Source organism: Scyliorhinus canicula, unplaced genomic scaffold (genome assembly GCF_902713615.1).
Source record: "Scyliorhinus canicula unplaced genomic scaffold, sScyCan1.1, whole genome shotgun sequence".
NCBI lineage: Eukaryota > Metazoa > Chordata > Chondrichthyes > Carcharhiniformes > Scyliorhinidae > Scyliorhinus > Scyliorhinus canicula.
In genome coordinates this window covers 505,496-530,526 of record NW_024055478.1, presented here as the reverse complement: position 1 = coordinate 530,526, position 25,031 = coordinate 505,496, and the positions used below count along the sequence as shown (strand labels likewise).

General features: G+C 47.2%; 1 gene segment (V, D, J or C); it reads left to right on the top strand.

Moving 5' to 3' along the window:
• Positions 1-69: 69 nt before the first annotated feature.
• On the top strand, positions 70-25,031 carry LOC119959970. The segment is given in 7 exon segments: positions 70-122; positions 14,929-15,228; positions 15,438-15,746; positions 16,692-17,000; positions 18,803-19,132; positions 24,337-24,464; positions 24,603-25,031. Coding segments are annotated over 7 exon segments (1,428 nt in total).

The window sequence follows — 25,031 nt, the reverse complement described above, 5'->3', positions numbered from 1 at the left end:
AATAATGGTGGATTTCTGTCTATTTTGTGTAGGTGCGGTTATTGTACGGAGCTGCCCAGGGATGTGACATTGTGCCGCCATGGACGACTGGGGACAAGGCACCATAGTGACGGTGACTGCAGGTAAGAACCATTCCATTATTTATGAACTGTTTTACTTGAGTGATACTGTGTGGCTGGGTACTTTAAATACCTAACGCCTGTAAACAGTTTGGTATTTCTGCAATGTTTAATCTCAGTGACATCTGGTGGCTGCAGGTTTTACCACCTCCTGTACAAGTGTTAGAAATCGACCCAATATTCACAAAATATGCTGAAGCATCAATGTCAATTTATTGAACACTTCAGGCTTATTGACAATGCTGATGATATTCTTCCATATTTCTGTGTGTTTTAATTGTTCATTCACTTGCTGAAAGGCGGATTTCGTGGGTTCTAGACTGAGATTTTCTTGAAATGCTGTTTGATTCTGTTGAATTGTAGATTTGAGCTGGTTCTCCATGAGACGAATTTCAGCCCCTCGGTGATGTAATTTGGTGTTTTTCTGCTCAGGAGATTCTGTCTGGGTGATTTTGAATAAGTAAAGTTTATGAAACGGTTCTGGCGTTTCTATGTTCTTTATACTCGTTGATACTGAGCGGTTCCATGTTTTGTAATTGAATGAAAACAATACACGTGTTTGAAACTGCTGCACGATTTTAGGCAGAATACAGTCAGGATTTTAGAGTGCTTTTTAAAAGTGATGGTTGCAGATTAAACTAAGCCACAGTTTAAAATGCTCTTTCCAAACATAATTTGTTACTGCAATCACAGCCTGGCTTTTCTTCAGTGTCCCACCTTGGTGGGATTGATGGATGCAGCTTTATCTCTCCTTCCAACTGTTTAAATGCGTTTGAAATATGGTCCAATATGAATAAAATGTGGTAAAGTTTCAAAAATATTTTGGACATACCCCACATACTCACAGTGATATTACTGTTGTTTTGTATTTCTATTTAGTTTGATAATTCATACATTTGGTGGCGAACTGGTTTGCTAGATTCGATATTCAGATGTTTTTGAAATGTAACGTTTGATTCTGTTGAATGTAGAATTGAGCTGTTTCTCAATGAAACGGGTTCAGCCCTTACGATGATTTGGGGGTTTTCCTGCTGAGGAGATACTGTGTCCGGGTGACTTTGAATAAGTACAATTTGTGAAGCGGTTTTCTGTTTCTCTGTAGTTTCTGCATTGTTCAAACTGGGTGACATTGAGCAGTTACACGTTTTCTGGTTAAATGTAAAAAGGTTTGCGTGTTTTAATCTCCTTGAAATACAATTGTAGGGAGTAAACGCAGCAGGTTTCGAAAATAAAGAAAGGAATTAAAGATTTGATAGACATTTTTAAATTTAACATGGTGATAACTGATTAAACAAAACCATGGCGTCATTAAGAACGCAATTCGTTACTGCAATCTGAAACTATTTAATTAAAACGTTTTCAAATTAGTGAGTAAAATTAATATAACTTAAATAATTATAATGCTATGTTATAACCATATTATCCAAATATGTTATCATATTAATGTCATTAATCATCAATCGCCTTCCACCATTCTGCTGTGCTCTGCAAACCATTAATCAGTGCAACACTTAATGAAAACTACTGAGTCAGATCCTCTATATCACTGAAACATAATGAGAAAATGATGGAGAAATGTTCTTGTTCAATTTATGATTTAATAAGAAATAAGCTTGAGGCTCAGATATAATCCATTCTTCTATTGTATAATTTGTTTTATTGTTATATTGTGTACAGCACAGCTCTGCGAGACAGGATGTTATTATTTTTTGCACAGCTAATATTCTCCTTTTGTAATTAAATTAATCTCTTTGAATTTCGAGCTTTTACTGTCTCCAGCAATGAGCAGTACGAACATTTCTACAATTTAGATAAAATCATAAGAACAATTCCTTCACTTTCAGCGACTTCCACCTCTGAGAAACTCCTTATGATTAAAATAGAGACAACGACAACTGACGCTGAAGAGATAATATACGAGCTGCTGCACATAACTAATATAATAACCGGATACATAAATTGCCAAACTGCAATATAAAACTCCTACTTAAGTAACTGAAAACGTAATCAGAGAAATAAAGAATTAAAATATGTCTTGAGCAACTGAACAGTGCTGTAGAATCAGTATGTTATTATTAAAACAGCTTCATAAATAATCACAAAATATTCCCAGCCTATAAACTTTTCCGGTCATGCTATTTTTCTTTAAGCAATATTTTCAAGAATAAAGTTAATCGAATTGCCTGAATGATTAAATCTCGGAAACACTTTTATTGATCACAAACTAACAAGGACTTTATTGTTAGATATATAGTTTCGAGTAACAACAGTTTATCAATTCGAGAGCACCGCTTTAAGAAACAGATGATATATTACACATGTCTGAATTATTCCATCCGATAATTTGAAGTTTAATATTTAATTAACTCCAAATTATTTAGCAGATTTCAGGCAGCAACAGGTTTTGAATTACAGAGAACCATTTTTTATTATTTATGTTATAGAGTACAAATCAGCAGACAGGACAACTAATTGACAATTGGCAATAACTTGCAATGCGACATTAGTACTAACTAATTCAACATAAATTAACTCCTACAAGAGTAATACACTGGCGTGCGATATCAAAGCTATTGGAGAATGTTTAATTGTACTGAAAATAATTTAGAAAACAATACATTTATTTACTCAGGTTGAAGAGGTGGCCCGCCTCGATTGCTTTATTGATTATATTTAATTAGAAAATTGCATCAAATCAGGTCATCAGTTTCCAATGTGAATGTTTCCTGGTTTGTTTATTTCTTGGCAAACACTGGATCTCTGTCACGGACATTAAACACCCGTCAATCTGTTATATTCAATGTGAACATAAGAACATAAGAACATAAGAACTAGGAGCAGGAGTAGGCCATCTGGCCCCTCGAGCCTGCTCCGCCATTCAATGAGATCATGGCTGATCTTTTGTGGACTCAGCTCCACTTTCCGGCCCGAACAACATAACCCTTAATCCCTTTATTCTTCAAAAAACTATCTATCTTTACCTTAAAACATGTAATGAAGGAGCCTCAACTGCTTCACTGGGCAAGGAATTCCATAGATTCACAACTCTTTGGGTGAATAAGTTCCTCCTAAACTGAGTCCTAAATCTACTTCCCCTTATTTTGAGGCTATGTCCCCTAGTTTTGCTTTCACCCGCCAGTGGAAACAACCTGCCCGCATCTATCCTATCTATTCCCTTCATAATTTTAAATGTTTCTATAAGATCCCCCCTCATCCTTCTAAATTCCAACGAGTACAGTCCCAGTCTACTCAACCTCTCCTCATAATCCAACCCCTTCAGCTCTGGGATTAACCTAGTGAATCTCCTCTGCACACCCTCCAGTGCCAGTACGTCCTTTCTCAAGTAAGGAGACCAAAACTGAACACAGTACTCCAGGTGTGGCCTCACTAACACCTTATACAATTGCAACATAACCTCCCTAGTCTTAAACTCCATCCCTCTATCAATGAAGGACAAAATTCCATTTGCCTTCTTAATCACCTGTTGCACCTGTAAACCAACCTTCTGTGACTCATGCACTAACACACCCAAGTCTCTCTGCACAGCGGCATGCTTTAGTATTTTATCGTTTAAATAATAGTCCCGTTTGCTGTTATTCCTACCAAAATGGATAACCTCACATTTGTCTCAGTGATAATACATTGTGCCCAGTTCAGACAGACAGGAGAAATAGCTGAAAGGCGAAGGGAGTTTTGAAATTAATTTCAGAGAGGTTATTGATTTGTTATTGTCGTAAGTTGACCATTTATCAATTAGAATCGAGCAGTTTGCATGATTCATTCCCCCGTGTTTCAGAATGAAATTTGACAGACTAAATAATCTCTCATCGTCACACTGTTTCTCCCTCACACACTCCCTCTCTCCCACAAACCCGGACTATTCCTCAAACACACAGTCTCTCTCTCACACACACACAGTCACACACACGCACTGCCTCACACACTCAGTCTCTTACATACTCTCTGTCACCAACTTTATCTCTGTCCAACTCTCCCTCACACAGACTGTCACTCACTCTCTCACATGCACAGGCACATTATCCCTCTCTCTCTTTCACAGGCAATCTCCCTCTCACACTCTCTCACACACACTCTCTTACACGCTTTACCAATCTCAGTCACATTAAAAATCATTCGCAGACACACATACACACACATGCACTCTCGCACACATTATCTCTTGCACACACGCTCGTTCACACACATGCTCTGTCAGACACATCTCTCACACACAAAATGCTCTCTCACATACAGGCTCTCTCACACATTCGCTCTCTCACACATACACTCTCTCACGCATACGCCCTCTCTCTCACACTCGCCCTGACATGCATGGTCTCTCGCACGCACACTCTCTCACGCTCACACACACGCTCTCTCACACACACACTCTCTCAAACACACGGCCTCTCGCACAGACATGCTCTCTTGTACTCCTGCTCTCTCACACATATATCCTCTCTTTCATACATGCTCTCTTATGCACCTGAGCTCTGATACTCACACTCTTGCACACACTCCCTCACTCACTCACTCACACTCATGTTCGCTGACACACATGCTCTCTCACGCACATGCTTTCTCACACACATGCTCTGTTGCGTACATGCTCTCTCACACACATGTACTCTCCCACACGTGTGTTCTCACACACACGCTCTCTCACACACACACTCTCTCAAACACACGGCCTCTCACACACACACGCTCTCTTGTACTCTTGCTCTCTCACACATATATCCTCTCTTTCATACATGCTCTCTTATGCACATGAGCTCTGATACTCACACTCTCGCACACACTCTCTCACTCACTCACTCACACTCATGTTCGCTGACACACATGCTCTCTCACGCACATGCTTTCTCACACACATGCTCTGTTGCGTACATGCTCTCTCACACACATGTACTCTCCCACACGTGTGTTCTCACACACACGCTCTCTCACACACTTATCTCTCACACTCACGCTCTCTTGCACACACGGTCCCTCACACACATGCCCTCTCACTCACATGCTCTCTCATTCACTCACTCTCTCACACACCCATGCTCTCTCATTCTCCCTTGCACACACACTCTCTCACACACATGCTCTCTGGTACTCATGCACTCTCGCACACATGCTCTCTCACACATGTTCTCTTGCACACATGCTGTCTCGTGCACACTTTCTCTCACACACATGCTCTCTCACACATGCTCTCTCACACATATCCTCTCTTGCACACATGCTCTCACACATATGCTCTGTCACACACTCACACACACGCTCTCACACACATGATGTCTGGCACACATGCTATCTCAAACACAGTTTTGCGCATACAGTCTCTCTCCTGTGGACACTATTTTGCTCCCTCACACACACACATCCTCTCGCTCGCACAAATACACACAATGGCGCTCTCACACACAGATATTCTCTGACACACAGAGATACTCTCACACATACACACACTCACACATATACTCTCTCTCCCTCTCTCTTGATCCATCTCTCGCATGCATGCAGCCACATACATAGACACAAACACATGTTCTCAGACCCATACCCACACTCTCCCTCTCTCTCACACACACTCAGACACGCACACACTTTCAGATACACAGATGAGAGCGACTGAATCTAGCATCAATAATAAACAAAATAATCTTTATTATTGTCACAAGTGGGCTCACATTAACACTGCAATGAAGGTACTGTGAAAATCCCCGACATGCCACACTCTGGCGCCTGTTCGGGTACACCGGGGAAGAATTCAGAATCTCCAATCCATCTACCAGGATGTTTTTCAGGACTTGTGGGAGGAAACCGGAGCACCCGGAGGAATTCCACGTAGACACGGGGAGAACCTGCAGACTCCACACAGGCAATGTCCCTAGTGGGAATCGAACCCGGATCCCTGGTGTTGTGAAGCGACAGTGCTAACCACTGTGCTACAGGGCCGCCAAATCACGGCATCATTTAAACGTGTGGCATCGGGGAGCCCAACCAAAGAATGAATGGATGGGAATCAGGAGAACAATCTCCGCTGGTTGGAGTCATAACCAGCACCAAGGTAGATGGATTCCATTGCTGGAGGTTAATCATCTCAATTCCAGGACATCACTGCGAGACTTCTTCAGGGCAGTGTCCTCGGACAAACCATCTTCAGTTTATTCATCAATGACCTTTTCACCATAATGTCTGAACTGGGTTGTTCTCAGATGATTGCACCAAGCTCAGCACAATTTGCAACTGTGCAGTCACTGAATAAATCTACGTGTAAATAAAGCAACATGGAGACTACATCAGGTTCTGGCTGACAAGTGGTAAGTAACAGTCAAGTCACCCAATCGAAGGCAAAGCCCACCTCCAGTAAGAACGGTCTAACCACTGCCCCTTGACATTCAATGGCATTACCATCATTGAATCCCCACTCGAAACCTCCTGGGGGTTCACATGGACCAGAAAGTGATCTGGACGAGTCATATACATTTTGAGGCCAGAAGAACAGATCAAAGGTGAGTAATCCTGCGGTGAAAAACTAATCTCCTGACTCCCCAAAGCCTGTCCACCATCTAAAGATCCGCTGCAGAAACTCATCATGTCTCCTTAGGCAGCACCTTCCAAACCCATGACAGCGGCCATCTGGACAAGGACAGCAGACACATCGGAACATCACCAACTGGAAGCTGAACTCCAAGTCACTCAGCATCATGACTATAAAGTATGTCACCGTTCCTTCAGTGCCGCTGGTTCAAAACCATGTATGTAACTGACTTGGGGAAACACCACATGGACTGCAATGGTTAAAGAAGGAAGCTCACCACCTTCTCAAAGGCAATGAGGGATGGAAAATAAATGCTGGCCCAGCCAGAGACGTCTACATCACAAGAATGAATAAACACAACAACACTGTCCGTGATACAATATGACAGAAAAATCCCATTTGCAAAATGAAAATCCATTAAGTTGCAGGAATGATCATTGTCCCAGTCCTAAATTTTTTTGTGGAAAATGAAATTACATCGGCATTAAAGCAGCTGCCCAGTGATCTACACTGCTGTCTGACTTTACAAAGCCGGTGTTACTGAAAGCTGATCAATGTGGAGAATCAGGACAGGATGGATGGAGAGAGATGGAGGAGGTGGGGGTGGTGGAGCCGAATGGAGGAGCCCCCAGCTCGGCTGTGGACAACAGGCAACAGGAAGCTGAGCCTGAGCAGAAAATCATCCAGAGAAATATCGTCCTGATGGGCTGGGAGCATCTGGGAATGGTCACTCACCCACGCTCACTCACTCACTCACTCTCACCTGTCTTCAATCATTCACTTACCCTCACTCACTCACCATCACTCATTGACCCTCACTCACCCATCCTCAATGGCAAACCTTTCCTCAACCACCCTCACATACACCCTCACACACACGGTCACTCACTGACCCTCACTCACTCACTCTCCCTGACACATTCTCACTCACCCACCATCACTCACCCACCCTCCCTGACACAAACTCACTCACCCACCCTCCCTGACAGACTCTCACACACCCACCCTCCCTGACACACACTCTCTCACCCACCCTCCCTGACACACTCTCTCACCCACCCTACCTGACACACACTCTCTCACCTACCCTCCCTCACACACACACACTCACCCACCCTCCGTGACACACTCTCACTCACCCACCCTCCCTGACACACACACACTCACCCATCCTCCCTGACACACACTCACTCACCCACCCTCCCTGACAGACTCTCACTCACCCACCCTCCCTGACACACACTCTCTCACCCACCCTCCCTGACACACTCTCTCACCCACCCTGCCTGACACACACTCTCTCACCTACCCTCCCTGACACACACACACTCACCCACCCTCCGTGACACACTCTCACTCACCCATCCTCCACGACACACACACTCTCACCCACCCTCCCTGATACAATTTCACTCACCCACACTCCCTGACACCCTCACTCACCCACTCTCCCTGACACACTCTCACTCCCCCATCCTCCCCCTCACTCACACACCCTCCCTGACACACTCTCACTCCCCCATCCTCCCCCTCACTCACCCACCCTCCCTGACACACACACACTCAACCACCCTCCCTGACACAATCTCACTCCCCCATCCTCCCCCTCACTCCCCCACCCTCCCTGACACACACACACTCACCCACCCTTCCTGCCACACTCTCACTCACCCACACTCCCTGACACACTCTCACTCACCCACTCTCTCTGTTACACACTCACTCACCCACCCTCCCTGACACACACTCACTCACCCACACTCCCTGACTCACTCTCACTCACCCACCCTCGGTGACACACCCTCACTCACACACCCTCCCTGACACACTCACTGACCCACATTCCCTGACACAGACTCACTGACTCACCCTCCCTGACACACTCTCACCCCCGTGACACATTCTCACATACCCACCCCCGCCCTGACACACACACTCTCACCCACCCTCCCTGACACAGCCTTACTCACCCACCTTCCCTGACAGACTCACACTCACTCACCCTCCCTGACACACTCTCACTCACCCACCCTCCCTGACACACTCTCACTCACCCACCCTCCCTGACACACACTCACTCACCCACCTTCCCTGACACACACTCACTCATCCACCCTCCCTGACACACACTCACCCACCCTCCCTGACAGACACTCATTCACCCACCCTCCCTGACACACACTCACTCACCCTCGCTAACACACACTCACTCACCCACCCTCCCTGACACACTCTCACTCACCCACCCTCCCTGACACACACTCACTCACCCACCCTCCCTGACACGCACTCACCCCCACCCTCCCTGTCAGACACTCATTCACCCACCCTCCCTGACACACACTCACTCACCCACCCTCCCTGACACACTCTCACTCACCCACCCTCCCTGACACACTCACTCACCCTCACACACACACTCACCCAGCCTCATTCAGCAACACTCGGCCTGATTGACTCACCCTTTCAAGCCCAACCTAACTCGTTCACCCTCACTCACACACTCTCACCCACTCATCCTCAAACTAACGCCCATCGTCACTCATTCTCACCCACTCTCATTCAGGCTCTCACCCTCACTCAGTCACCCACCCACACTTACTCCGCCACCCTCACACACCCTGACTCACACACCGTCACTCACCCACCCTCACACACCGTCATTCACCCACTCTCACACACCCTCACCCACCCACCCTCACTCACTCCCCACCCTCACGCTCACTGAATCACTCACCCACACTCACACACCCACACACCCTCAATCAGTAACCCACCCTCACCGACACATTCACTCCCCCCTCAATCAAATACCACCACCCACCCTAACTCGCCCACACTCACTCACTCACCCTCCAACCCACCATCGCTCTCGAATCTTCCCTCACACATCTACAATGACTCATTCATACTCACTCACCCAGCCTCACTCATTCACCCTCACACTCGCACCCATCCTCTTTCACACACCTTCACTCACAGATCCTTACCCTTCCTCACTTACGCACCCTCACTCATTCACATTCCCTCATACACCCTTATTGAGCCATCCTCACCAGACGCACCCAACCTGTCACCCACTATCACTCACCCTCACTCACCCACCCATCCTCACACACCCTCATTTACCCACACCCATCCCCTCACTCACCCTGACTCACTCAACCACCATCACACACCCACCCTCGCGCACCACCCACACTCATTCTCTGCCACTCACACTACCTCACTCACCCTCGCACACCCACTAATTCTCAATAACGCACCTCACTCACTGAGCAACAGTTACATCCTCACTGACCCGCACTCACTCATGCATCCTCACTCAATCATCCTCACTCACCGACCCTCATTCACCCAACCTCGTTCACTCACCTTCATTGACTCTCACTACACAACCTCACTCACCCAGCGGCACTCATTCCCTGCGTCTCACTCACTCTCCCTCACCCATCCTGGCTCATTCGTGCTCGGTGACATACCCTCACACATTTACCCTCACTCAGTCATTCACCCTGATCTGCCACTCATCAACACTCAGACATCCTCAATCAGCCAACTCACTCACACACACTCACTCTCCTACCCTCACTCAGTTACTCACTCATCCTCTCTCACTGATGCTCAGGAAATCGGCAAGGGAGCGTCTGCAGCGAGAGGAATAGAGAACTGGAGCGAAACTGATGTCCAGTGGCGCCCGAATGTGTCTGCATAACACGGGAGTGGCGAGAGCCGGGGGAAGGAGCCGGAGGAAGGAGCCGAGAGCCAGGGGAAGGAGCCGAGAGCCGGGGGAAGGCGCAGAGAGACGGATGAATGAGCCGAGAGTCGGGGGAAGGAGCAGAGAGTCGGGGGAAGGCGCCGAGAGCCGAGCGGAGGAGGAGAGAGCCGGGGGAAGGGGCAGAGAGCCGGGGGGAGGAGCAGAGAGCCGGAGGAAAGTGCGGAGAGCCGGGGGAAGGAGCCGAGCGCCGGGGGAAGGCGCAGAGAGACGGAGGAATGAGCCGAGAGTCGGGGGAAGGAGCCGAGAGCCGAGGGAAGGCGCCGAGAGCCGAGGGGAGGAGTAGAGAGCCGGAGAAAAGTGCGGAGAGCCGGGGGAAAGCGCCGAGAGCCGGGGGAAGGAGCAGAGAGCCGGGGGAAGGTGCCGAGAGCCGGGGGAAGGAGCAGAGAGCCGGGGGATGAGAGCAAAGAGGCGGCGAAAAGGCAGAGTTGGGAGGAAAGCACAGAGATGCAGGGGAATGGGCAGAGATGCAGGGGACAGGGCAGAGATGCAGGGGAATGGGCAGAGATGCAGGTGAAATGGCAGAGATGCAGGGGAATGGGCAGAGATGCAGGGGAATGGGCAGAGAGCCGTAGAAAAGGACAGAGGAAGGAAGGAAGTGGAGAGAGCAAGGGAAAGGCGGGGGACGGGTAGTGGGAGTGCAAGGAGCCAGGGGAAGTGCAGGGAGGGGGAGGGGTGCGAGGGGTGGGGGTGCGAGTGCAGGGGGCCGGGGCAAGGCGCAGAGAGCCGGGGAAGCAGCAGAGAGCCGGGGGAAGGAGCAGAGAGCTGAGGGAAGGTGCAGAGAGCCGGGGAAGGAGCAGAGAGCCGGGGAAGGGGCAGAGAGCCGGGGGAAGGAGCAGAGCGCCGGGGAAGGAGCAGAGAGCCGGAGGAAAGTGCAGAGAGCCGGAGGAAAGTGTAGAGAGCCGGAGGAAAGTGTAGAGAGCCGGGGGAAGGAGCAGAGAGCCGGAGGAAGGAGCAGAGAGCCGGGGGAAGGAGCAGAGCGCCGGGGAAGGAGCAGAGAGCCGGAGGAAAGTGCAGAGAGCAGGAGAAAAGTGTAGAGAGCCGGGGGGAGGAGCAGAGAGCCGGGGGGAAGGAGCGGAGAGCCGGAGAAAGGAGCAGGGAGCCAGGGGAAGGCGCAGAGAGCCGGGGACAGTGCAGAGAGCCGGGGGGAGGCATAGAGAGCCGGGGGAAGGAGCAGAGAGCCGGGGACGGTGCAGAGAGCCGGGGGAAGGCGCAGAGAGCCGGGGGGAGAGTGCAGAGAGGCGTGGGAAGGAGCAGAGAGCCGGGGGAAGGAGCAGAGAGCCGGCGGAGTGCAGAGAGCCTGAGGAAGGCGCAGAGAGCCGGGGGAAGGCGCAGAGAGCCGGGGGAAAGTGCAGAGAGCCGGGGACCGGGGGAAGGGGCAGAGAGCCAGGGGAAGGAGCAGAGAACCGGGGAAAGGTACAGAGAGCTGGCGCAAGTGCATAGAGCCGGACGAAAGTCCATAGAGTGGGCGATAAGCCATAAGAATCGGGGTAAAGCTCACAGTCCTGGCGAAATGTTCAAAAAGCCCGCGGAAAGTGCCAGGAACCGGGAAAAGCCCAAAGAACTGGGGAATGTGCAGCGGACATGGGCAAAGCACAACGAGCAGGAAGAAAATTCAGAGCCCAAAGTGCAGAGATGCGGAGGAAAGCGCAGAGAGCCGTGGAAAAGAGTAGAGAGCTAAACAATAGTGAAGGGACCAGGAGGAAGGTACAGAAATCCAGCGGGGACGGCAGAGAGATGGGGGAACGCTCAGAGAGCGCGGGGCGGGGTGGGGGGGGGGGGGGGGGGGTTGCAGACAGCCCGGTCTCAGTGGCAGGCAGAATGTAGGGTTAACACCACGATCAGCACAACCAGGATCTTACTGAATGGGGAGGAAGCTGGACGGACCGAATGGTCGCCTCCCACTGTTAATGTGCATGATCCTAAAATTAGAGAATGTTGCAATTACTCAAATGTAGAGTTTTATTGTAATTATATAAAGGTGCATTCGGAAGGTGTTTTTGAAGCAAAGCAACTATTCTCTGGTTTGGGGAGTGGGGGTAGTGAGGTGGAGAGAGGAGGGGGCATCAGTCAGTTTGTACAAAGGGAATTTCCCAAAACTGCAATGATACAAATGAAGAGACATCCTTTGTAAGACAAATTGATTGTGACGTACACAGCTCAGTTAGCTGGATTGTGACGTACACAGCTCAGTTAGCTGGATTGTGACGTACACGGCTCAGTTAGTTGGATTGTAATGTACACAGCTCAGTTAGCTGGATTGTGACGTACACAGCTCAATGAGCTGGATTGTGACGTACACAGCTCAGTTAGCTGGATTATGACGTACAAAGCTCAGTTAGCTGGATTGTGACGTACACAGCTCAGTTAGCTGGATTGTGACGTACACAGCTCAGTTAGCTGGATTGTGACGTACACAGCTCAGTTAGCTGGATTGTGACGTACACAGCTCAGTTAGCTGGATTGTGACGTACACAGCTCAGTTAGCTGGATTGTGACGTACACGGCTCAGTTAGTTGGATTGTGATGTACACAGCTCAGTTAGCTGGATTCTGACGTACCCAGCTCAGTGAGCTGGATTGTGACGTACACAGCTCAGTCAGCTGGTTTATGACGTACATAGCTCAGTTACATGGATTGTGACGTACACAGCTCAGTTAGCTGGATTGTGACGTACACAGCTCAGTTAGCTGGATTGTGACGTACACAGCTCAGTTAGCTGGATTGTGACGTACACAGCTCAGTTAGCTGGATTGTGACGTACACGGCTCAGTTAGTTGGATTGTAATGTACACAGCTCAGTTAGCTGGATTGTGACGTACACAGCTCAATGAGCTGGATTGTGACGTACACAGCTCAGTTAGCTGGATTATGACGTACAAAGCTCAGTTAGCTGGATTGTGACGTACACAGCTCAGTTAGCTGGATTGTGACGTACACAGCTCAGTTAGCTGGATTGTGACGTACACAGCTCAGTTAGCTGGATTGTGACGTACACAGCTCAGTTAGCTGGATTGTGACGTACACAGCTCAGTTAGCTGGATTGTGACGTACACGGCTCAGTTAGTTGGATTGTGATGTACACAGCTCAGTTAGCTGGATTCTGACGTACCCAGCTCAGTGAGCTGGATTGTGACGTACACAGCTCAGTCAGCTGGTTTATGACGTACATAGCTCAGTTACATGGATTGTGACGTACACAGCTCAGTTAGCTGGATTGTGACGTACATAGCTCAGTTAGCTGGTTTGTGACGTACATAGCTCAGTTAGCTGGATTGTGACGTACCCAGCTCAGTTAGCTGGTTTGTGACGTACACAGCTCAGTTAGCTGGATTGTGACGTACACAGCTCAGTTAGTTGGATTGTGACGTACACAGCTCAGTTAGCTGGATTGTGACGTACACAGCTCAGTTAGCTGGATTGTGACGTACACAGCTCAGTTAGCTGGATTGTGACGTACACAGCTCAGTTAGCTGGATTGTGACGTACACAGCTGTTTGCTGGATTGTGACGTACACAGCTCAGTTAGCTGGATTGTGACGTACACAGCTCAGTTAGCTGGTCTGTGACGTACACAGCTGTTAGCTGGATTGTGACGTACACAGTTCAGTTGGCTGGATTGTGACGTACACAGCTGTTAGCTGGATTGTGACGGACACAGCTCAGTTAGCTGGATTGTGACGTACACAGCTCAGTTAGCTGGATTGTGACGTACATAGCTCAGTTAGCTGGTCTGTGACGTACACAGCTGTTAGCTGGATTGTGACGTACACAGCTCAGTTAGTTGGATTGTGACGTACACAGCTCAGTTAGCTGGATTGTGACGTACACAGCTCAGTTAGCTGGATTGTGACGGACATAGCTCAGTTAGCTGGATTGTGACGGACACAGCTCAGTTAGCTCGATTGTGACGTACACAGCTCAGTTAGCTGGATTGTGACGTAGACAGCTCAGTTAGCTGGATTGTGACGTACACAGCTCAGTTAGCTGGACGGCTGGTTCATGACGAAGAGCGATCCCAACAGCACGGATTCAATTGCTGCACCGGCTGAGGTTATTCATGAAGACCCCCATTCTCAACCTTGCCCCTCGCTTGATGTGTGGTGACCCTCAAGTTAAATCACCACAGTCAGTTCTCAAAGGGAAAGAACAGTCTCCGGGACTATGGCCTCATTTGCATTTTATATTACATGGTGGCTGAAATAATGGAGAAAACTCTCTGCTCCTCTCTTTCAATTCAATGAAAGTTACACCATTCAGATTACATCAAAATGTGCTTTTTTGGATGGAGACGGAGAAAGAGGTGAGTTTCTGAAGAAGGGACAAAAAGTAGTGATTCCGAACGATAGAACTGACAGAAGATTCAATGTGGATGTGGGATTTAATCGGTAAATGTTAGGATAAAATCATAGTTCTAGTCAAATTATGAAATGCTTGGTTACTTATAAATTACAAATACCAGAGTCTAACTTGTTGAATGGGCCATTCTCCCCCAGTGACACCGACTCCGCCCACTCTCTACAGCCTGGTCTCCTCCTGTCAGCAACACAACACCCACGGCTCCGTGACCTTCGGCTGTTTGGCGATGGACTACTCCCCAGAAATCACCAGCCTTACCTGGAAGAAAGATGGGCAGCTGATCACCACTGGAGTTAAGAAATACCCATCAGTAAAAACCAAGAAGGGAACCTACACCCTGAGCAGCCAGTTAACCATCACCGAGTCAGAGGGGGAATGCAGCAAAATCAACTGTGAGGTTCAACACAGCGTCTCAGACAAGAGCATTGGAATGGAATGTAAGTGTTGTGGAACCTGTGAGAAATAGAAAACCTATGATGACCTTGTATAGGGTCTTGGATAGAACTCATTTGTAATACTCGGCAAATTCCTGATCCCTGGAAAATCCAGCTTAGTGTCTATTGACCACAAACATTTTTTTAAGTATATGAACTCATTTTGTTTATCAATTTCTTCTGCACGAAATATCTAATTGTGTTTCTTGAAGGTCCCAGAATTTATGCTCCAAATGTTCTCCTCACCGTGAGTTCCAGTGAAGAAATCACAAGACAGAAATTTGCAACCATCGTCTGTTCAATTAACGATTTCCAGCCAAATTCAATCACGGTGAAGTGGCTGAAGAATGGACAACCCATGAGTTCAGGAATTGTCACCTCTCCCGCCTGTGAAGTGAACGGGAACTTCTCGGCGAGCAGTCGGCTGACAGTCTCCGCTGGGGAATGGTTCAGCAAAGCGGTCTTTACCTGCCAGGTCACTCATCAAGAGGTCACCCAAAATCACAACATCACCGCGTCTGGTAAGAGATCTAAACAGAGGAAACAATAAATTATCCTGCATTCTGATGTTAATCCAAATCAGGAATGTACTGAAGTTTGTACAAAGCACATAATAACTTCTAATTTACTGCCATGTAGTTTGTGTTTCATTCTGATGTAAGGGCTGCATTAGGGTTGCTCACCATTCAGGATATTACCAGAACAGCAAAGAATGTTTCCACTACTTTGAAATCATTTAGTGAGTGAGGTGGAATTGATATTAGCTTTATTCCGAAACAGCTGATCATATTTCAGAGGCAGTGGGTGGCATGAAACCTTTATTGTTTCGGGTGAAAGTGTTGGAAAGTTCATCCAACCTATTTATAAATGAGCATTCATGACTGCGCTCCAGAGATCAGGAATTATAAATCGCATTGGGAATGCTGCAATACTGATTCATTAAAATGATACCGGGGCTAAACGATTTTCACAATAGTGGTTAGCACTGAGGCCTCACCGTGCCTGGGACCCGGTTCAATACTGACGGCGGGTGACTGTGTGGAGTTTACACCTTCTCCCCGTCTCTGCACGGGGTTCCTCCAGGTGCTTTGGTTTCCTCCCGCAGGCAAATATGTGCAGGTTAGGTGAATTGGTCATGCTAAATTAACGCTGAACGTCCAATGATTAGGTGGGGTTGTGAGGCTACAGGGATAGGGTGGGGGAATTGTCCTAGGTAGAGTGCTCTTTCGCGGGTCGGTGCAGACTCCATGGGCCGAATGGTCCTCTTCTGCACTGTAGTGATCTATGATTCCTTAATAGTTTTCACAGAACACGCTGGTTTTCTATTGTATATCGAAGATTAAAGGCGGTCTGTCGGGGTTGATATTTTGAAGTTGCTTTATTCCCAATTAGAGAGTGAAGGCTGAATCCTGCTGTCCTGATTCTGAAGATGAAACGTGGGTTAATTTTCATGTTTTCATTCACAGATCCTTACGCTTGCACTGTTGCCTCAGTAACAATACTGCCACCGCCAATAGAACAGGTCTTACTGGAGGCGACTGTAACCTTAACCTGCGTCATTTCGAATGGTCCTTATGGAGTCAACGTGTCCTGGAGTGAAGCGAAGAAGCCGCTGAAATCAGAGATTGCAGACGAGCCTGGGGCAGATATTGAGAGCGTGCTCAGCAAATTAAACATCTCGACACAAGCGTGGCTGAGTGGGGCTGTGTTTAACTGTGTGGCGAGCCATCAGGACCTGCCAACTCCTTTAAGAATTTCAATCCACAAAAAAATAGGTGAGCGGTGAGACTGAAGCAATAAGTCAGTCATTGTGTCTATTTCTAGTGTCAGTGCAGCGGTCAGTATTTAGCATTCAGTGTATTTATGGTCCATTCTGATTGGTAATTCCACTAACTAAATACTCTGGGCCCTTAGAGTTTAAGGGGGAAATTGATATGCAGACGAATGAACAATGAATTGAAAACAGCGATGTTGAGTTTAGATGGAGCGAGACCATAGTCCACAGGACTTAGGCGCAGATGTAACCCATTGGGCCCATCAACACTGGTCCAGCCTTCAGTGAGGTCATGACTGATCTGCTGTGATTATCTTCAACTCCTCTTTCCAGCCTTATCCCCATATCCCTTGACGCCTTGACTGATTTAGAATATGTCTCCCTCAACCTTGAACGTACTCGCCGACCCAGAATCTACAGCCCCCCTGCGTTAAATAACTCCACAGCTTCACTACCCTCTGAGAGAGGAAATTCCTGCTCATCTCTGTCTGAAATGGGCGAACCCTCACTTTGTGATCCTGCACTGCTCCGAGACGCTCCCACAGGGGTAAACAACCTCTCAGCGTCTATACAAAGAAACTCCCCGAGAATCTTGTCTCAATTAGGTCGCTTTATTCCTCTGAACTCCAAGAAGTACAAACCAGCAAAGTTACCCTCAGCTCATAAGAAAATGCCTCCATACTCGGGATCAACCTCATGATCCTTCTCTGGACTGCCTTCAAAACCAATCTGTCTTCCTCAGATAAGGGCAACAAAACTATTCAAAGTGTATCAGGTGTAGTCTAACTAAATAATAATAATCGCTTACTGTCGCAAGTAGGCTTCAATGAAGTTACTGTGAAAAGCCCCTAGTCGCCACATTGCGGCGCCTGTTCGTGGAGTCCGGTACGGGAATGCCTTGTATAGTTTTAGCCAGACTGCCCCATGTTTATATTCTATTCCCTTTGAAATAAATGTCAACATTCAATTTGTCTCCATATTACCTGCAGAATTTGCTTTTTGTGGTTTCTGCACGAGGACCCCCAATTCCCCCGTTACTTCAGCTTTCTCCAGTCTTTCTCCAGCTAAATAATATTCCGCTATGTTCTTCCTCCTCCCAAAGTGTGTAACCTCACATTCTCTGTCCCTCTGTGGATTTTCTGTAATCCTCGCCACTTGCCTTTCTACCTATTTTTGCCATCTGTAAACATGGGAATAGTACATTCATTTATTAAACACAGTTTTGAAATTCATGTATATTACATCTATTGCCCCCCACCCCTCCCCCTCTCTAGCCTTCGCGTTATCACCTCGAATAAGGGCAATAAAGTTTTCAGGCATGAGTTACCCTTCATGAAGCCGTGCTGACTCTGTTTGATTATGTTATGTATTTCGAAATGCTCAGCTATTGGATCTGTTATAATGGACTCGAACCGTTTTCCACGGACAGATGTTAAGGTCGCTGGCCTAATAGTTACCTGATTTTGACTCCCTCCCCTTTTGAATAAGGCAGTTTTCCAATCCTCTGGGAGTAAGGTGGGAGGAGCCTGGTGTGGAGTTTATACACCAGCGCAGAACAGTTGGGCCGAATGGCCTGTTTCCTTGCTGTACACTTTCTGAAACTTTCGAATCCAATATCCGTAAATTCTCAGGGAAAAGGTTGTGTCCACCTCTGCTCCGAGCTGGGAAACCGGACAGATCCCAAAGTGGAAAATGGAAACCTTTAAAATCCAACACAAAACACATTTCTCTCATATCTAACCCGCGGTTCCATTGTCTCCGGAATTCCCCATTTTATTGACATTTATTGTACATTTTCTGCAGATCCCAATCCACGGGAACCGTCTGTCTCTGTCCTCCTGCCCTCGGCTGAAGACGTCTCCGCTCAGAGATTCGTCTCCCTCAGCTGCTTAGTGAGAGGTTTCTCCCCCCGAGAGATCTTCGTCAAGTGGACCGTCAATGACAAGCCGGTGAATCCCGGGAACTACAAGAACACCGAGGTGATGGCGGAGAACGGCAATAGCTCCTTCTTCATGTACAGCCTGTTATCCATTGCAGCGAAGGAGTGGGCCAGCGGCGCTTCTTACTCCTGTGTGGTGGGACATGAAGCCATCCCCTTGAAGATCATCAACAGAACGGTTGATAAATCCAGCGGTAAACCCAGTTTTGTGAACATTTCCCTCGCTCTGATGGATACCGTTAATTCATGTCAATGAGAATCGATTGGTTATATTTTGAAATAAAATAAAAATAATAAAGTTATTTTCCCTCCAGTTGTGATTTAAATGTACAGCCACTTAATTAATGTCGCTTCCACTTTGCTGATATTAGATCTGTTCAATGAGACCCGGATTTCTACAGGTCTCGGCCCCAAGTCTGATACAATCAGTGCTCCCAGCTCAGATACACCCTGGGTTAGAGACAGAGTAAAACTCATTCATTCCAGGATTCAGCAAAATATCTTCATTGACTTTCCTCCCGCTGAGGAGAAATCGGACAATTTCCCATTTCAGACAAACAAACCCATCACATTTAGATCTCGGTGTTCCTGCTTCTCCCATTGTCCATCCCTTTAAAATTAATGTCAGCTTTAAGTTACTGCATCACACCCACTGGGAACAGAATTGAGGTTCACACAGAAACATGGACCAACAATTCCCCATCAAAGAGAGGGGAAAGGGAAATGATTAACCCACTGTACCCACACTTTCCCAACAGAGGCGGAGGGCCTTTAGGTAATCCACTGTACCCCCACTTCCACAAAAAGAGAGTGGGAGGGCCTTTCGTTAATCCACTACATCACTTCCCCAAGAAAGAGATAGGCGGAATCCAGTTTGTTCATTCACTGTATCCCCACTCTCCCCACAGATAGATGCGGAGGGCCTTTAGTTAATCCACCGTACCCCCACTCTCCCCACAGATAGAGGCAGAGGGTCCTTAGTTAACCCACTGTAACCCCACTCTCCCCACACAGAGAGGCGGAGCTCCTTTAGTTAATCCACCATCCCCCACTTCCACAACAAAGAGATTGGGAGGGCCCATAGTTAATCCACTGCACCCCTACTTTCCCAACAGAGAGAGGAGGAGGGGCATTCCTTTATCCTCTATGTGCTCACTTCCTCAAAAGAGAGAGAGGCGGAGGGTCTTTATTTAATCCCCAGTACCCGACTTCCACAAAAAATGAGATTGGGAGGGGCATCAGTTATCACACTGTACACCCACTTCCCCTGGAAAGAGATAGGCGGAGTGCCTTTAGTTAATGCACTGTACCCCCACTCTCCACACAGAGAGAGGCAGAGGGTCTTTAGTTAATGCACTGTACCCCCACTCTCCCCACAGAGAGAGGAGGAGGGTCTTTTGTTAATCCACCGTACCCCCACTCTCCCCACAGAGAGAGGAGGAGGATCTTTAGTTAATGCACTGTACCCCCACTCTCCCCACAGAGAGAGGAGGAGGATCTTTAGTTAATGCCCTGTACCCCCACTCTCCCCACAGAGAGAGGAGGAGGATCTTTAGTTAATGCACTGTACCCCCACTCTCCCCACAGAGAGAGGAGGAGGATCTATAGTTAATGCCCTGTATCCCCACTCTCCCCACAGAGAGAGGAGGAGGATCTTTAGTTAATGCACTGTACCCCCACTCTCCCCACAGAGAGAGGAGGAGGGTCTTTAGTTCAGACACTGTACCCCCACTTCCACAACAAAGAGATTGGGAGGGCCTTTAGTTAATCCACTGTACCCCTACTTTCCCAATAGAGAGAGGAGAAGGGGCTTTCCTTTATCCTCTGTGTGCTCACTTCCTGAAAAGAGAGGAGGGGAATTATTTAATCCGCGGTACCCCACTTCAACAACAGAGAGGGCAGGGGCATTAGTTAATTCACTGTACCCCCACTTCCCCAAAAGAGAGAGGGGAGGGGCATCAGTTAATCCACTCTGTCCACATTTACCCAAAAAAGAGAGGGGAAGAGGCATTCGTAAATGCCCTGCACCGCAACTCCCTAACAAAGAGGAAGGGATATTAGTTAACCCACTGTAACCCCACTTCCACACCAATGCGTGGGGAGTGCAGTATTTAATACACTTATCCCCACATATACACCATATAAAGGAGGGGAGTTTGTTAACACAGTGTACCACACTTCCCCAACAGAGAGGGGGGGAGGGGCATTAGTTAAATAACTGTACCCCCACTTCAACAACAGAGAGGGGAGGGGCATCACTTAATCCACTGTTCACCCACATCCCGAACAGAGAGGGGGAGGGGCATTAGTTAATCCACTGTGCCCGCACGTCCCGAAGAGAGAAGGGAGGGGGAGGGGCATTAGTTAACCCACTGTACCCCCACGTTCCAAACAGAGAAGAGGAGGGGCATTAGTCAATCCACTGTACCCCCACATCCCGAACAGAGAGGGGAGGGGCATTAGTTAATCCATTGTACCTCCAGTTCAACAACAGAGAGGGGGAGGGGCATTCGTTAACCCACTGTACCCCCACTTCAACAACAGAGAGGGGAGGGGCAATATTAACCCATTTCACCTCCACGTTCCCGAGGAAAAGTGGAGGAAGGTGATGAGTGGACTCTCTGTATCTCCACCTCCTCAGCAGGTGGAAACCCAAAGAGAATTTGTTCAGCTGACCAGAGAGAGGGAGATTATTCACTCCAAAGAGAAAATGCTGGAAAATCTCAGCAGATTCCAGCATCCGCAGGAATTTGTTTTTATCCAGAGATGATTAACTCACTGTCCTCCCAATCCCCAAGCAGCGAGTTTGAGAGCGGACGGGTCTATACTCTGAGGATTCTGTCACTGACATTACAAGTCGGCTTGTAGTTTACTGCCTGAAGATGTGAAAAGACCATCATGATAAAGATGTTCTTTAAATATCTATTTATGCAACAGAATTTTACTTTTTGTTAGCACTCTAGTTCCTCTTATCCGTATGCTAAAACTGATTCCCCATAATCCAAATCCAGACTGGTGATGGAATTCTCCCTGGGTTTTCAATGTTCTCTCCTGAGGCACCTCCTTGTATTTTTGCATTCGGTCACCTGATGTCACCTTGCAACTCACAGAAAACACACTTATAAGCACAAAGTTCAACATATGCGCCATGGCTATCAATAATACCCACAACTGGCAAAGCTACAGGCAGCTGATACAAATACGCAAACACACAGTTAAACAGACTTAAACACGACACATACATACACCCCCTTCCCCACAGACATATACACATGCACACATGGACACAAACACACACATACACACACACACACAAAACATACACCCGGCACAACAAACCAAACATATATTGACACAAGAACGCACGTGAACGTGTACAGAAATGCACAAACATGCACAAAAAGACAAAAAAAGCACACGTTTATACTCACACAGACACATTGACACATACAGACACTAATATACGTACGCAATCAGGCACACAAGGGGCTGGTTTAGCTCACTGGGCTGAATCGCTGGCTTTTAAAGCAGACCAAGCAGGATGGTTCGATAACCGTACCAGCCTCCCCGGATTTGCATTTGCATTGCACACAAGCGTACACAAACATACGCATACACCCACATGTCCACACAGATACACAAAGATGCAAATGCAAACATATAAAACCAGACAAGTAGACTAACATCAGAATATGAAACACAAATGTAACCAATCGCACAATTTCACGATGACAGAAGTATAGAATTAAGGACAGAGACAATAATCCACATTACCACAATTATGGGTACATGTAGATATATGTCAGCAGACTCGTACACATGTTAACACAAATATACATTAGTGCACATGGAGACATCAATACACAAGTAATACATAGCTATAAACAACCATCATTTAGCACAGAGCAAAATTGCTGGCTTTGAAAGCAGACCAAGCAGGCCAACAGCACGGTTCGATTCCTGTAATAGCCTCCCCGAACAGGCGCCGGAATGTGGCGACTAGGGGTTTTTCACAGTAACTTCATTTGAAGCCTATTCGTGACAATAAGTGATTTTCCTTTTTTTTCATCAATGCATACACAGCACTACTGTCTCCCAGTGCCAAAGGCCGGGTTCAATTCCAGCCTTGGGTGACTGCCTGTGTGGAATTTGCACGTTCTCCTGTGTCTGCATCGGTTTCCTCCGGGTGCTCCCGTTTCCTCCCACAGTCCAATGATGAGCAGGGTAGGTGGATTGGCCATGCTCCATTGCCCCTTAGTATCCAAAAGGTTAAGTGAGGTTATGAAGTTATGAGGGTGGGGCGGGAGCGTGCACCTCGGTAGGGTGCTCTTTCACAGGGTCGCTGCAGACTCGATGAGCCGAACGGCCTCATTCTGCACTGTAGGGATTCTATGATGATAATTCTATGATAAAACACACACACATATATATGCACACGCATATACAAGCACAAATGCGCTTATCCAGTCACAAACATTAAGACACTGGCATGCATGATGTACGCAAAAGGCCACAATAACACATATTACTAGGCAGGAAAGTACAAACACATATTAACCCAGGCATTAATATATAAACATAGACTTCAACACATAAGCATACACAATAACAGACTCATATTAAGGCAGCACAGAAGCGCAGTGGATTCTCCCTGATGCCTCATGTCGCCAAAGTTACAGGTTCGATCCCAGCTCTGCGTCACTGTCCGTGTGGAGTTTGCACATTCTACCCGTGTTTGCGTGGGTTTTGCCCCCACAACCCAAAATGTGTGCAGGCTAGGTGGATTGGACACGCTACATTGCCTCTTAATTGGAAAAAAAATGAATTGTGTACACTAAATTTATGAAAAAAATAAATAACACACTCATATCTCCACATTGATAGAAGATAAACAAAGTGTACATACAGGCGCTGACACACAAATACACAGATCAGTACTCATTGGCACATGAATACACACAATGGCATTTTACATACATCTGGACAGGCAAAAGAAGCAAAACATGAGATCCCCATCCACACAGACACAAATGCTAAAGAACAAATACAAATGTCAGGCAAGGGGCGGCATGGTGGCGCAGTGGTTAGCACTGCAGCCTCACGGCGCCGAGGACCTGGGTTCGATCTTGGTCCTGGATGACTGTCCGTGTCCGTGGGTTTGACCTCCACAATCCAATGATGTACAGGGTAGGTGGATTGGCCACGCTAAACTGCCCCTAAATTGGAAAAAGAAAGTTACAGAGATCGGTTGGTGAGTGTCACGAACTCTACAGTAGCTATGCAATGAAAAATATATTAGAGAATGAATGATCAGATAAAGAAAATTAAATGAGAATATTAACAATATATCCTGGATTAATAAACAACTTAATATATTTATTGGGCTCTATCCTCGTAGATACCACAGACCACACCTGGACTGAAGACGATGAGGATGATAACGGGAACATCTGGACAACCGCTTCCACATTCATCACACTGTTCGTCCTGAGCATGTCCTACAGCACTGCAGTCACTCTGGTGAAGGTGAGAAGATTCAATCCACTCACCCTGCAAACCGGCAGAAGCGTTTTAAAAACCATAAATGCTTGATTGATTAAAAACTCTAACATCAATGTCCCAGATCATAAACATCTGCTTCATCATTTTATCTCTGTTTTACAGATCAAGTGATCGGTTGACGTTCAGACGCTGTAGATTTTCCTCAGCTGTTTATTATGATCTGTGTGTGACAGAAATACAATATCTCCTCTTGGTGACTCTAACAGTAAAATTCTCTCAGTTTATTATTCTGCATCTGTAACTGAGACAATCATGGACAGTATTTCTGCTTTCAGTTTGAAATGTACGAGACATAATTGTATTATAATTGTAGCTAATAATTTCCCTCAATGTCACGTCTAAATAAGTAACTTATCTTGTTCCTTATATAACTGTTGCCTTCCCTTTATGTTGAGCTCCTGTTCTCTCTTGTGCCTGTTACAGTTGTACACACATTTGGCAGCTCAGAGGGCATGTGTTCTGTTCTCACTGTGACCCTCAATCGCTATGTTCTCTTTTGTAAACATCAAAATAAACTTTTGTGTAATATTT